Source organism: Aulonocara stuartgranti (genome assembly GCF_965226115.1).
Source record: "Aulonocara stuartgranti genome assembly, chromosome: 7".
Lineage (NCBI taxonomy): Eukaryota > Metazoa > Chordata > Actinopteri > Cichliformes > Cichlidae > Aulonocara > Aulonocara stuartgranti.
Window position 1 is genome coordinate 23,052,065 of NC_138945.1, and position 14,399 is coordinate 23,066,463.

General features: G+C 41.7%; 1 protein-coding gene across 13 annotated transcripts in view; it reads right to left on the reverse strand.

Annotated features, from left to right (window-relative positions):
• Positions 1 to 1,642: 1,642 nt before the first annotated feature.
• Positions 1,643 to 14,399, reverse strand: part of dnm1a (dynamin 1a) — a 49,947-nt gene continuing 37,190 nt past the window's right edge. For 2 of the 13 annotated variants that reach the window (XM_082541210.1, XM_082541205.1), the window contains 7 exons: positions 10,404 to 10,513; positions 9,601 to 9,712; positions 9,365 to 9,379; positions 8,539 to 8,709; positions 8,201 to 8,442; positions 7,787 to 7,990; positions 1,643 to 3,536 (listed from right to left, as the gene is read on the reverse strand). In XM_082541210.1, the coding sequence (XP_082397336.1) occupies positions 3,476 to 3,536; positions 7,787 to 7,990; positions 8,201 to 8,442; positions 8,539 to 8,709; positions 9,365 to 9,379; positions 9,601 to 9,712; positions 10,404 to 10,513 (915 nt within the window). In that variant the 3' untranslated portion in view covers positions 1,643 to 3,475. Of the gene's footprint in view, positions 3,537 to 4,438; positions 5,033 to 6,915; positions 6,953 to 7,622; positions 7,660 to 7,786; positions 7,991 to 8,200; positions 8,443 to 8,538; positions 8,710 to 9,364; positions 9,380 to 9,600; positions 9,713 to 10,403; positions 10,514 to 14,399 lie in introns of those variants that run through there. The other 11 variants (XM_082541207.1, XM_082541211.1, XM_082541208.1 and 8 more) reach the window with 9 other exon arrangements.

The window sequence follows — 14,399 nt, forward strand, 5'->3', positions numbered from 1 at the left end:
TGAAATAAACACATTCTATAAAATAAATAAATAAATGCAAACTGATCAAAAGAATGTGATGATTTCAAACGGGTAAAAAGACCCAAATGCAGACTTCAGAATTGAAAGACATTTTATTAACCAGCCTTACAGTTTTGTACCAATTTAACTGCAAGGCTGGAGGAGTGGGTAGGCAGGTTACAAAGTTAAAAGTCCAAATCCCATTTGGTCCAAAAGAAGGAGTTCCAGACAGGTTACAGGCATCAAAATAGCACAACAAGAAATTTTCCTATTAAACTAAATAAACTTCTTAAACCTTAAACAAGGCTGTAAGGAGGCTGAATGGTGGTCTTTTTATTTGCTTCCACAGTTAGTGGTATCCCAGAGCCTCCTTTTCTTTTAGATGAATAAGGAAAATCCTTGAGAGTGAAGATGAGTATGAGAGACACACAAAGAAACTGAACCCTAATTTAAGGAGTAGAATGTCTTTAAGTACTGTGCTAGACGAGAAGGTGAAGACAAGTCCATGCAGCCCATGACCCATGATGGGAGGAACACCAGGCTGCAGACTGATGACAGAAGAGCATGACGGGTCCTTCACACATACCTCTATGTTTCTGTGTCACAGCAGGCTTTGATCAGGCCATTGCCCCTCAGTCTCCAGAGTTTGCGTCCTCCATATGCCTCTGGTTTGACCACATCTTCAGCATCCCTCTGTACGCAACCTTCACGCCCCCTTTAAATGGACTATATTTTATACGGCATCACTTGAAGCAGGAACCTTTCCACTTAACTGCAACCTATTTGTGAAAGCCCATATGTGACGATTGGTTTATGTGTGTGTGTGTTTTTATTTTATTTACAGTGTGTCTGAAATCTTTGTCATGCTGAAAAATGAAGCCTTTGCTAATCAGATGCTTTTCAGATGGCAATGCATGCTGGAGCAAAATCTGACAACACTTTTCCTTGTTAATTGTATACGTTTAGACTAGATTCACAACGCAGCTGGCTGAAATGCAGCCCCAAATCATGACAGAGCTTCCACCATGTTTTACAGATGACCATAGACACCCACTGTTGTACCCTTTTCCATATGTATTGATGATTTGAACCAAAAACTTCATATTTAGATTCATGACTCCATTAGACCTGTTAACCCTGATTTTCAGTCCATTTCTTGTGTAACTTGGAATCCCTCAGCTTTTTCTCCCAGCCTCCATCCTTAAGGATGGCTTCTAGACAGCCACCTTTCCACTGAGACCATTTCTGATGAGGCTTCAGTGAACAGAAATTGGTTTAACTGAAGGGCCATAGGCATCTCTCAGGTCTTTGCTAGATTTGTTTTCTGGTTTCTTAATGACATGAGTTTCAAATACTGTTCATCTTCTGTAGGTAGTTTGTAAACTTGCGACACTTTTTGTTTCATCTGTCCTGTTTCCTCAGATGAAATATGCCAAGTTTACAGCTAATACATGTAAAGATATTATTTTATTGAACTGTTATCTTTGGAATTTTTTGTAGATTAACCTAAAGAAATTGGAACGAATTATGTGTTTTTGCAGAGGTGTGGACTCGAGTCACATGACTTGGACTCGAGTCAGACTCGAGTCATTAATTCTATGACTTTAGACTTGACTTGAAAAAAAGTTCTAAGACTTGTGACTTGACTTGGACTTTTACACCAGTGACTTGAGACTCGACTCTGACTTGCCTGACATTACTTGAGACTTGACTTGAGACTTGAGGATAAAGACTTGAGACTTACTTGAGACTTGCAAAACAATGACTTGGTCCCACCTCTGTGTTTTTGTGCCAAGTACCAAAAGATAGAAAAGAGGGGAAAATAAGAAATTATGAAAGACCTTTGGAACAGTCTGTAGAAGTGACACTTGGTTATTTTTTTTGAAAGGTCTGAAAAGGCTTTTGAAGATGTATATGTAAATGATGGGGTTGAGTAAGGGGTTGGAATAATCCAGCCAGGATTTTGAATATGCCTATAAGGATATTTTACTTTGTGTCCACATTCGTCTGGTGGTTTCATTATTAGCTGCTGTCGAGTTCCCGTATAGTTGTGTTACCACCAGTATGTACCAGCATTTTTTTAAAAAAAAGGACACAAAGACATACTTCCCTGATTACACACTGAAGTTTTTAATGTCTTGACAGAGCACAGCAGTCCTGCACATCAGTCTAAACAAGACGCAGGACCTGATCGCTGCAGGACTTTCACACATTCAGCCCGCCCCTCGCTGCTATTCTACACACAGAAGGACAAGAAAAGCAAAAGCCCTCTGCTGCAAGCCAAAGTATTCAACAGCCTGCAGTTGCCCATATACATCATTGTATTATATATTTTTTGTAGTTTTTAAAACATTACTTCCTTATACATATACTCATTTTGTCATAATTTAAATATTCAGCGGTTTCATACACTAAATTCCCTAGATAGTGAAAGTTCAATAAGATGCATCACACATATACAGAATAACACAATAAGATATGTCCATAATAAACTATTTACCATTAAATAAGAAGAAAAATATGCTTAGTTGTGTTTACTTTGCAGTCGTGGAGTACCAGATGCACAAGGGATGAATAGTAGATTATTGTTTGTGGCTGGTGGGTTGTTTTTTGCTTGGGTTCAAAATACAATACACCACATCACGCTGACAGTGGAGGTCAGTGGTAGAAAAGGTGGTGGGTTCGCACGGGTCACAGGTTCTCACACGTGTAAAATGACAGGGTGAAAGAGAAGGAGCTTTTTCATTTAATGCCAGTTTTATGCATAGACTGTGGCTGTTTTTGAGTGTTCTCACTCACCCCCGTGACCACTGGAAAAAAGACAAAACCAAACAAAAAAAAGGGGGAAAAGGGGGGAAAAGAGAAGAAATGGCAAATCATCAACTGACTTAAAATTCTGAATGTTTTCACACGGCAAATATTCCTGTTTTCCCCATCTGAATAAAAAGGATATGTAAAGAGCTATCTAGCTAACAGTCACAGAGCTTCAACCCAGGCCAAAGACTCCCTTCCTCTCAGGCTGGAGTCTCGCGTGTCCTGCAGTTGTCTGAAGCTGCACATTTGCTTAAAGATAATGCAGTAACAACATTTGTGTGAAGCAGAGAGCAAGAAAGAAACGGGAGAGGCATCTTTTTTTTTTTTTCCTTTTACGTCAGTTGTTGCATAGGTCGTGTGGAAGCACAGACAACAGCAGTTTTAAATCGCAGGTGGATTTAACAGTGACACTGAGGGCCTTCCTGAGGCTACAACGGGCAGTTCCTCCCGTCCTGCAAGGCTGAAATGAAGAGGAGGAGGAAAAATGGACGAAGAGCAGCAGCGTCTATCTGAGGGTGAAGAATTTGCAGGCGATCCTTTACTTCTGTTATTCATTCAAGCCTTCCTCTCCTCGTGTGAGTGAGTGAGTGAGTGATGGGTGGATGGATAAATGCGAGATGAGCGTAAGAAGGAGAAGAGGTAACAGGGAGAATGTTTCCTTCTAAGAGTCGAATGGTGGCAGGGGGCTCTCGGGACGAGAGGGCCCGCCCTTGTTTGACCGGCTGTTTAGGTGATAGGAAAGAAGAGAGAAAATAAAAAGACGATCTTATTTGCCAGGATGAAGAGATTACAACAAGTAAGAGATTACAACTAAAATCGTAATGGTGAGGAGGCACCAGAGAAATGACGATGTTCACCTCCAGGGTGAGGGGGATATTATTGCTTTGCCACCAGTTAGTAATGTGTAGCCACGGGTTATTCCGGCATAGGAATTATGTAATTAAGATGTGGCCATGAGATATCATCTGGTAAGATTACATTTTTGAATGATGAATCGCCTGACAGCCAGATGAATATTAAAAATCATCAAGGAAATAAAATCCAGCTGTTCTTTTAAACTATGCATGATGGTTAACATACAACAGATTACCCACACCGAGGCCAAACATTAACAACTAGTGGCTGTTTAGTTAGCAATAATATTTTACAGCCACGTGAGAAACAGGTCAACTTTTACAACAATGCTAATGGTAATGAAAACCATGATTTGCAGGGTGTGAGACAGACCTCCTCTTTCACGGTTTGTTCTTTATAGTTTAGCTCACAAGCGGACTTGATTAAAGTCAGTCGCCTTCACACTCGAATATGGAAAACTGCCATAACACATTAACTCAAACTCTGAATAGTGCAGTGAGAAGACACCAGAGTTACAAAAAAGTCCAGCTTGCATCACCTCCCTTATGAAATACTTTATCCATCGTCACTTCTGCTGATTGAAACATTTTCTGCCTCTTACTTTAACTCCGAGGCTGAAATGCTGCAGAGGAACTAAAGCATTTACTCTCTGCACAACACCAGTATTTACAGAGTCAAAGTATCCATCAAATTACCATGAAGTATGTTGCAAGTTCTTGGTATTAGTGGATGTTTAAGTGAACTGAAGAATTTGTGCCATTTTATCTGCCAGTGAAAAATTCTAAATTTCTGCTTTATCCCTAAAATTTCATCTTTTTTTAAGGGAAGGATTCCTTAAAAAAGGAAGAAAATAAATAAACATGAAATAAAAGAACAATTGATGAATGAGAGAATAATAAGAGAGAATACTTATTAGAAATACTCAGGCATAGCTTCATGCTAAATGTCTACCCTTTTAGTTTAAAAGCAGGAAAAATGTTTCCGTGTTTAAGTGTTTGCACGTGTTTGCACGTGTTTACTAGACCGTATACTGCGTGCGTGCACACGCTAACTGATTTGCTTCATCAGTCTTTACATAGATTGAGTTCTCAGGGTGCAGCATGTTTGTAAGTCATGCAAGTGTGATTCAAGTATTCTGCGTCACTGTATGAGGGAGAGAGGTGGAGGTGAGGAGGAGGGAAAGAAGAGGAAGCGAGGGAGAAGCAGGAGCTGGGAACCAGCTCAGGTCAGACGAGGCAGAAAACGACAGGAGGGTGGCGCTGTTGTCTGTGGCCTCTCATCCAGGGGAGAATTAAACGGAGGAGGAGGGGAAGGACGGAGGAGCCAGGGAGTCTAGTGGGTTGGAGATGGCGGGGGTCTCCGACTGCCGTGGACACACAAGCACAAAGGAGAGACTGGATTAGTGCCGTTGCTCCCTGTTGACAGGTTTACAGCCCCCATGTGTACATTCATGCACAAACACACAGAAATACTGTATCTTCAAGTAACACATGGAGGCATCCAAAAATACAACCAACGTGACAAAGATTTGAAGCTCAGTTAAGTGAAGGCGGTGTTCCTGCACATCCAGCTGCTGTTTATCTACAGTAACGTGCAGTTTGTTCAGTTGTAGTTCTGCTACAGGAGAGCAAATCCACTGATAGGCATTAAAGTTTTAAGCAGCAGTTGTTGCTGATTGAAGGGAAGATTAAACTGATTGTTAAACACAACAAAGAGAAGTTGACTTGTACAAATGCAAAGTGTTTGCTTGAAGGTAAACATGTAAGCAAATATGAATGTGTGACATTTTAGAGATGCAGATATACTCTCTTATTCCCAGTTAGGGCGAACCATCTTTTATTCACTCCATAATTTAGTCTAACATCTTTGCGCTCTGTACCATTGCACATATGATATACCTGTTGGTATTGCCTGTTTGTCGATTCTCTTACGTATGATGCTATGCCTGGTCAGTGAGTGTTACCAAAACATTCACAAGGTTTGCAGATTTTGCAAGACAATGGCAGATATGGCTCAAAAGAAATATATGCCCATTTACAGTTACATTCAAACTACAACTCAAAAACTGTTAACAGACAGTACAGCAGCCGAAACAACAGTAACATAATGGAGAATATAGGCGTATATATTGTACAGTATAGCATCCATCGCCTGAGACCATGAGAACGAACTTTGGCTTCCTTTTATTCCTCTTTTCTTAGCGAGAAACTTGGAAACATTGTGTTCAAATACAATTTATCTGGCCACCTCCCAGCCCTGCATTATGACTGCATCCCACTTTGTCCCACACACAAACTCAGAGCTCAAATCATCTCAAACTGGTTTCCTAACGTGAGAATAGGAAACTACTGTACTCAAATAACCTCAACAGTCACAGTCTAGTGTCTGATCTTTTTGCAAAGCTAGCTGGGATTGCTGATGGCAGCTTATACAACTTATTCTCCAAAGAAAAATTTTATAATCTCATTATTATTTATAAATGAAGATATGGCTTGTACTTACCAAGTGCTCTTAAAGGGTAATACATTTGTTAGTTAAACTATAGAGTATTTACCTAAAAAATAAATCACCAGTAGGGCTACTCCACATTAACTAAATCCTGCAAAGAAAAGTGATTTTGGTAAACAGAGCACCGTGTCACTAAAAGAAAGCATCAGACACATCGATATAAGCAGGTATGGGAGGGATTTTGTGGCATACACACATATACAACACAGCACCAACATTAGTTAGGTCCCGGACATCTGTTGCGAGTCTTCTTGGCCTACACCGGGGGTGTCCAACTCCAGGCCTCAAGGTTTTAGATATCACCCTGGGTGAACACACTTAAATCAAATGATTCGTTCATTACCAGGCCTCTGGAGAACTTCAAGACATGCTGAGGAGGTAATCTAGCCATTTAAATCACCCGTGTTGGATAAAGAATACATCTAAAACCTGCAGGACACCGGCTCTCAAGGCCTGGCATTGGACACCCCTGGCCTACACTGACAAAATGTCCTCCTTTGGTGCTCTTTACAGACAAAATAACATCAGACTGAGCTTGAATTGAGCTCAAGCCACTGATGCAAACATGCAAACACACACTCTGCGCCGGGTGTGTGTTTGCTCATGCAGCCCTCTGAGAAAACAGTGGTGAGAAAAGGAAAAGGTCATGCAGTGAAAGGGATGGTTTCTGTGAGAAAGGGAAAGAAGGAAAGTCGTTGTGATGATGATGATCATGGTTGCAGACAGTACCCAACGTACCAGTAATGTTAGTCCTCACTGGTCAGTGATAGTGATTCTGTAGAAGGAACCATAGCAGTGTGTGGGACAGAGGTGTGGCAGGGGACGGAGGGGTGAAGAAGAGGAGACAGAAGAGAGAAAAGGAGCGCAAACAGTTACAGCGCAGGAAATGACCAACATCGCATGTGCGAAGCTCTCACTCATGGCAGCTCACAGTACAGAAAAACTGGATTGGAAGATGAAAAATGGGCACTTAAAACAGATTAGTTTTAGTGAAGATGTTAAAAAGCTGTCATTTTCCAGTGAGAGCTTCGCTCAGCCACGTTAGCGTCCTCTACAGTAAAACAGGTGAGCTACTGACAGTTAGCCCCAGGTTAAAGAGGTTAGCTAGCTCACAAACACAGGAAAGGGGGGGGGGGGGGGGGATTTTAAATGCATACAATTAATGAATACCAGAAAGGAAGCCCCTCCACATTCCCATCTCCCCTTCATTCATCAGATCATGTTTTAATTCAAAGGAATCCAGACGACCTCGCTTTTAGCAACAGATTATTTAACAGGTGATGCCTGACAACGTGCTGAAAGTTTGGTGATGGCTGAAAGATACTAGCAAGGTGAAAGAAATTAGTGAGATGTTGTAGTTGTAGTGCCTATATGGGGATAACTAGCAATCTACCAGCCTATTAATCTATCCCCTATCAAAACCAGCGCTTTCTACTGTCCTTTACCTCCTTTATCCCCTCATCCGGGCGTCTTCACATCCCCCTTGTTAACAGAGAGTATCCACACTTCAGCTTTGGTGACGTCACATTATCTTAAATTGTAGTTTGGATGTCAGTGTCCTTGTAAAATCTACTGCGGCTTAATCTATGATGGAAGAGTTTCCACTCACCTAGGCACACTTGGGGGTGCGCGGTTAGGCCTGGAGGGCACGGTGGGTGGTGGCCCACTGTATGGGTCAGGAGAAGCTCCGGGGCGAGAAGGGACAGGGGGACCCCCTGCAGGAGGAGGCCCAGGTGGAGGACCACGAGAGCCTGGACGGGCCGGGGGTCCTGGTGGAGCCCTGCGGTTTGGAGTTGGACTGGTGGCCGGAGATCTTGATAAGAAAGTAGAAGTGAAGAGAGGAACATAAAAGGAGAAAAACATCAGGAAAGTGTCAATAAGTCAGATGCTGCGTCTTTTTAGAATATTCTTATTTACTTGACCATATGTCAGAATTAGACATGGGCTTTTAATATTTGTTCTCCCCAACCTGTTCCCACACGTACTCTCTCAGTCCCACAGTCTGATGTCTCATGTGCCTTACCGTCCTCCAGATCCGCTACGCTGCACCTGAAGCCAGGAATCGTCCACGGGTGGTGGCATGGCGGTGGTTACAGTAGATGTGCTGATGTCGCCGATGATGTTGAGAGCCTCCCGCAGAGCGTGGTACATCCGCAGCATCTCGTCACGGTGCTGGGCCTGCTCCTGAGACTCCTCCATCAAGCTGTTCTGGTCACCACATGAGTACAGCTGGGCCAACAGCTCAGCATTAATGAACTCTTTAGTCTGCACGCAGAGGGAGAGAAACACAGCACGCTGTCTGTCAAATCTCAAAGTCCTGTCGTCTCAGCGTGACATACGAGACAACAGCAGCAGACTCACATTGTTGATCATGAGATGCATGATGGTCTTCGGCATCAAGTCGCGGACGGTCTTGTTGACGATTGCCATGTAAGAGTCGACCAGGTTGCGGATGGTTTCCACTTGCCGCTCCAGCTGAGGGTCCATGCTGTGCATGAGGTTGTCAGAACCATTTTCATCACCACCATCACTCTGTGAGACAAATTAGGGTTTTGTTTTAAAATGTGTGTGTAGCAGAGTTACAGAGAGGGTGATAGCACTTCAGGAATGACAGGAAGGAAAAGGTTTTCTCCAGGAAATTATATTACCAGCTGAATGATGAACACACAATTCATCAGTGTAGTTAAATGTGGATGAAAATAATTAAATAAAAAGAATTTCTTTATATTTTGCTTCCAAGAACTCAGAATTTCTAGTAATTTTTAACATGGTCTTGAGCAATAATTCTTCAGGTTTTCTGAAGATCTTTCACACTTTCTATTGGACACGGCTTAGACATTTATTGGCTTTTCACTCATTTTCAGTCCAGTCCTCCTAACTGACCACTTTCACTGGATTATTTTTTCCTGTTTGTTAAGCCATAACAAGTTCACCTAACTCAAGGGATTAAGAAAAGATTATTTAGTCAAATTTACACAGTTTGATAGGCATAAAATGCTATCTTTGCACCAGCAAGGTGATTCCCTATCAGTGGTTCAAAAATCTACTCCTAATGATTACGCTAAACTATCCATTTACTGATCACTGTCAGCTACACAACTCAGGTACAGGTCCATTTAAGTAAAAGTACAGTTCATGCTTTACATAGAAAACACAGAAAAGTGATCTAGTACCCAGAATAACATACCTTTCCTTCCTTCTCCTACAACGCCAAATAGCAATGAGAGATAAAAGACATTGAAAAGGACAGATGGCAAATGAGAAACACAATAACATTAAAAGAGACTGCAGAAGGAAACATCACAGCAACCACCTGAGCTACTACTGGACACAAATAATATGAAGTGGGAATAAATTCCACATTTGTGAGAGTGTTTGCGTCACAGTGTTGTCTGTGCACGTGTGCTTTAGATGAAATCTTACCGTGACCCTTTCAGGATAAACTCCGGCTCTGAGGAAGGAGGCTTTCCAGGCATCAACGTCTTCCTGACTCTCACACGCAAGCTCCAGCTGACGGTAGTCCTTATACACATTTCTGTGGAGACACAGTGTGAGCAGTGCACTCCAATAGTCCCGTCTCATCAGCTGTACGTCCTTCCACCAGTGAAGGTTAGTAACTAAATACAGTCACTTTAATGTAAAAACTTGGAACTTGTTCTTTCCTCCAGAATTTCTGTTTTCACTTTATATTATCTTACTTCATATTTTCTACTCCACTATACTACAAAAATAGCTTTTTTGTTACTTCACAACATTTACTTTATAATTCTGGTCATTTTTAATCTACTTTTTTTTGTTTTGGATACAAAACTCTTATCATTTTTTGGGATTAAAATGCCCCAAAGTATAATTTAGTGCTTCTTATCTACAACAGTAACAACAATAAAGTCTGGCTTACATGTAGCTACTTAAAAATGTCATGCAACGCTGGAAAGGGCACTCTGCACAATTTAAAACCTTTACTTTCTTAATTTAAGTTCATTTTTATTATACTCTTGTCCTTTTACATTGGAATAATTTTTACTTAGGACTTTAAATTATCTGCAGACTTCCCCAATATCGGGATATTCTTTAAGCTTTACAACTACATCCTCACTGGCTGTCACACAGAAATCCCAAAACTCATTTAATGTAAACATAAAAGTGGGCGAAAGAGCAACTTTTAACGCTGTGGTGCATTTAAGTTGTTTCTGCGTTACAGTGTTAATGTGTGTGTCTAATAACACCTCTGTTCGGTGTTGAAGAGGGCAAAAATATGCTTGCTGGACATGAAGCCTTTCTCCACATCGCGCAGCTTCAGGTTGTCGACCTGCAGCATGTACTTCTTCTCCTTCTCCTGCAGGGGGTGAAAGAGACACAGCAGTGAGTAGAACGAGGAGGAAGACTTCCCTGATAAAGAGGAGAAAGGGTCATGCAGATACTCTCACTGTATAAAAAAAGAGTCGCTTTAAAGGAAAAACTAGTGCAGATGCTGCATTATGATCACTCTGGGCTGTGAAATTTAGAGCTACGCATACAATTGTATTATGTAACATATATAGTAAATGGTGAGTGTGTGAAAAAGTTTTTGAGTCATTAGTTTGCGCTGCTGATACAGACAAAAAGATAGCAGGCTAAAAGAGACAAGCGGATAAAAAAGGTCAGCGGAAATGAAGAGCAAAAGCTCGCACATTCAGTTCTACAGCAGACGAAAGAAAAGCAAAGGAGATGGATGGGAAAGTACAGTCTGTGGTTTTGATTACAGTTGTGCAGAGTCAAGGGGGTGGGGGGGAGAGAGCAAGCAACAAATGAGAAACACACAGACAGAAAGAGAGAGGGAGAGCGTTCCAGGCTAGAAATCTCTTGTACTTGTAAATTTGCACACAACATATGATACACAGACGTCCAACTATTTATGAATCAGGGAACCTCAAAGTTTGTCAGCTCAGTCTGATCTCTATCTTTATCTCAAGCAAATAAACTCTCTCTCTCTCACACACACACACACACACACACACACACACACACACACACACACGTAGATATATATATATATGCCGCGGTTGGACTTCTCAAAGTCTATTGATAGAAAATCCAGTTTCTTGAGTCACGGTGCATAATATGCTGTGTGTGTGTGTGTGTGTGTGTGTGTGTGTGTGTGTGTGTGTGTGTGTGTGTGTGTGTGTGTGTGTGTGTGTGTGTGTGTGTGAACGACAATAAAATGAGAATTAACAAAATGAGATTCCAAAAATAGCATGAGGTTGGTGAGTTTCTACAAACATTCTCTAAACACAGACACAGAAATACACACACACACACACACACACACACACACACACACACGGGCATGCGCACACATACACACACCCTGCTTTGGTTCCAAACAGCACCTTTTGAGCGTAGTCTCTAACTAACCTTAAAACCATCTGGATGGCTAACCACGGACTTGCCCTGCCCAACTCAGCATGTGTGTATGTGTGTGTGTGTGTGAGTGTGTGTGTGTGTCACAGAGAGAGCAAGACAGACGGGGATTGAATGTGTGACAAACTCCTTCATCAAAGGATTTATGAGCTGTGCAGCCAAATGGTCATATCCCCTGAATGCATGTAAAACATCACAGAGACACACATAAAGACACAAACACATTTGGCAGCGCCCGTACACCGAGGTGTCCGCTACCCAAAAAAAAGACGGCTACACAAGAAGTCACCACAGGCCGCTGAAAGCTGACATCATTATTTTATAAAACTGGTGAGTTCCCATCCCCCCATTTCTCTCTTTTTCTTCAATTTCACCATCATCTCTTTTCTTTCTTCACCCCCTCCCCTCCCTTGTTCCTCTCACTCTCTGGCTTTCCCTCTCCCTGGGAGTGAGCAACCTTGGATTGATTCATACATTTTCCTCTCCTCTGGCCAGTAAATCCAGTCAGGAAAAATGGAAACAGGGGAAGAGGAGGGGCAGCGAATGTGCACATGATGTGGGGAAGGTAAAGAGAAAATACGCCAACACGGAGAATAACTATGTTATACAAGAACAGCAACAGTAAGAGAGAAATACAAATGATTTCTTGAGTTTTCTTGAATATTAGTGGGGGGTGCAGATGATGCGAGAGTGGAAGATTTGAGTTTGAGGTTTGATCAGTCTGGCAACCACACATGCCAGAAAGTCAAACAACAAATTGATGAATACCAGATATCTGCTAAGACTGTCCATGTATTTGTCCTATTGCAACATCAAATAAGACCATTATCAGTCAGCCAGTTTCTTGTGTGTGCATGTGTTTCTTTTTTATGTGTGTGTACTAGGATTGGGGGGGAAGTAGGTGCTTGAGTGCTTTGCCATATGCTCCTATAAAATCCAGGCAGTGTGAGTGGGCAACGTTACAGATTTCAGATGTTAAGCACACTCGCAGGGACGCATGAGAAAACAAACCTGCAGATGCACACATGTGGTCTGAAATGCACACTTTCTCTGCACAGGACCAAGCTTCAAGTAGACACACACACACACACACACACACATTCATCAACAGGTCATTTGGGCTCACTTGGACACGAAGCTCCTGATTCTGATAGCTGCTAAGCAGGATTTCAGCTCTAGATGAGCATCCGTGGTCTCATCTTTCATAGTGAACCATAAGTTATCCTCATGAAAGAGTGAAACAGGGCACAATTGGGTAAATCCTTCTTTCATAATGGTTACATTGTTCATTTTTATCAGGTTATCCTATGTTAAAAGACAGATGGGCGTAAAATGTGTTCTGCTTATTATATGGGACGTTTTTTAGGCAGGTGCTTTGAGAAAATTAGTCACAGTGTTTGACTAAATCCATCTGTCATTACTTAATTAATATTCCACAGAGTTTCCATTACTCTTTAGATTGATTGTAATTGTATTGGCATCAATGCAGAAATAGCAGAGGCTGATTACCACCAGACTGAGCTGCAAAAATACACCTTTTTAGGTTTAGTTTGATATTTTCTTTAAACACGTTTACATTTTTTCACTTGTACACAAAACACAGGTGTGATCCTTGTTGGGGGGGTTTTATGGTTTGTTTTTTTTCCGTCTGAACACCCACACCCCACACACACACACACTACAGGCGGGCACTTAGTAGTTGGTATTTGGAGCAGTGTGTGAACAAAGTGCTTTTCATGGTTTTGTTTTGCTAGTGTGTAAGAGCAGGCTCATTATAGAGAGTCAGGAGAAGTTCACTTCTGGATTCGTAAAGGAACTTCACCACTCCGTACGCCATCCCAAAAAATATCTAAAAGAGTCAAACACATAAAACGTTCGAATATGGGCATTTCTCACACACACTTGGAGGTGGTAAACACCAAAACACACACATACATGGGAACATTAACCAATTAACACTCTGAAACAAATCGGAGTAGTTTGGTTGGCGAAACCATGAAGATACTCGTTTATAGCATCCATGTTGTTTTAAGAGGCTGGATGTCTTCGTATGTGTGCGTGCACGTGTGTGCGGTGGTGCGTTACTGTGTATGTTGATGGGAGTCTGATAGAAAAATCCTGGTGACTTGGGCCATGCATCAAAGGCCTGCGGAGAAGCCGCACGGCATCTGGGAGCAATAACGTTGCTTCTAACCCTTCATTACCACAAAGACTGGGCCCTGGGTGGCAGCCAATGGTAATTTTCACAACCCTCCTCCTCACCTCCCTCTGCTTTTCTTTCCCTCCATTCTTCTGCCATTTTCCCCATTGACTTCTGTCTTTAAGAAGAAAAAAAATTAAACACAGAGGGGATTTCTTTTAAAAAAGGCGCACGGAGAAAGTAGTATAGAGTGAGGCTCAGTGGGTTTGATGCACTTGTTCAGACCAATTTCATCAATTTATAGATTTTTGTAGGAACCGATTTGTCACAACGTTCTTGTAGAAAAGATTTGTTTGTGAACATAAGCATCTTTTCGTTGTGTGTAACGAAAAAACCCACTGACGTACGCAAAAGCCATGTTTGGTCTGTGAGCAACATATGAGAAACAGAGACGGCATCTGAGGAAACCTAATTTGACTTAATGCTGTTTGGACTTTATTTAAAGTAAGGCCACATGTTGCCAATATTTAAATGAGGAACAGACAATGATTTAGCTAAGAGAATTACAACGCTGAAGAGCTGGAATGGAGCTATTCTGGGGCAGTGTGTAAAAACACACAGCTGTTCATGACTCATCTGGCTAAAGATTGCGCAATAATGCTCATAACAAATCACCTTGAGC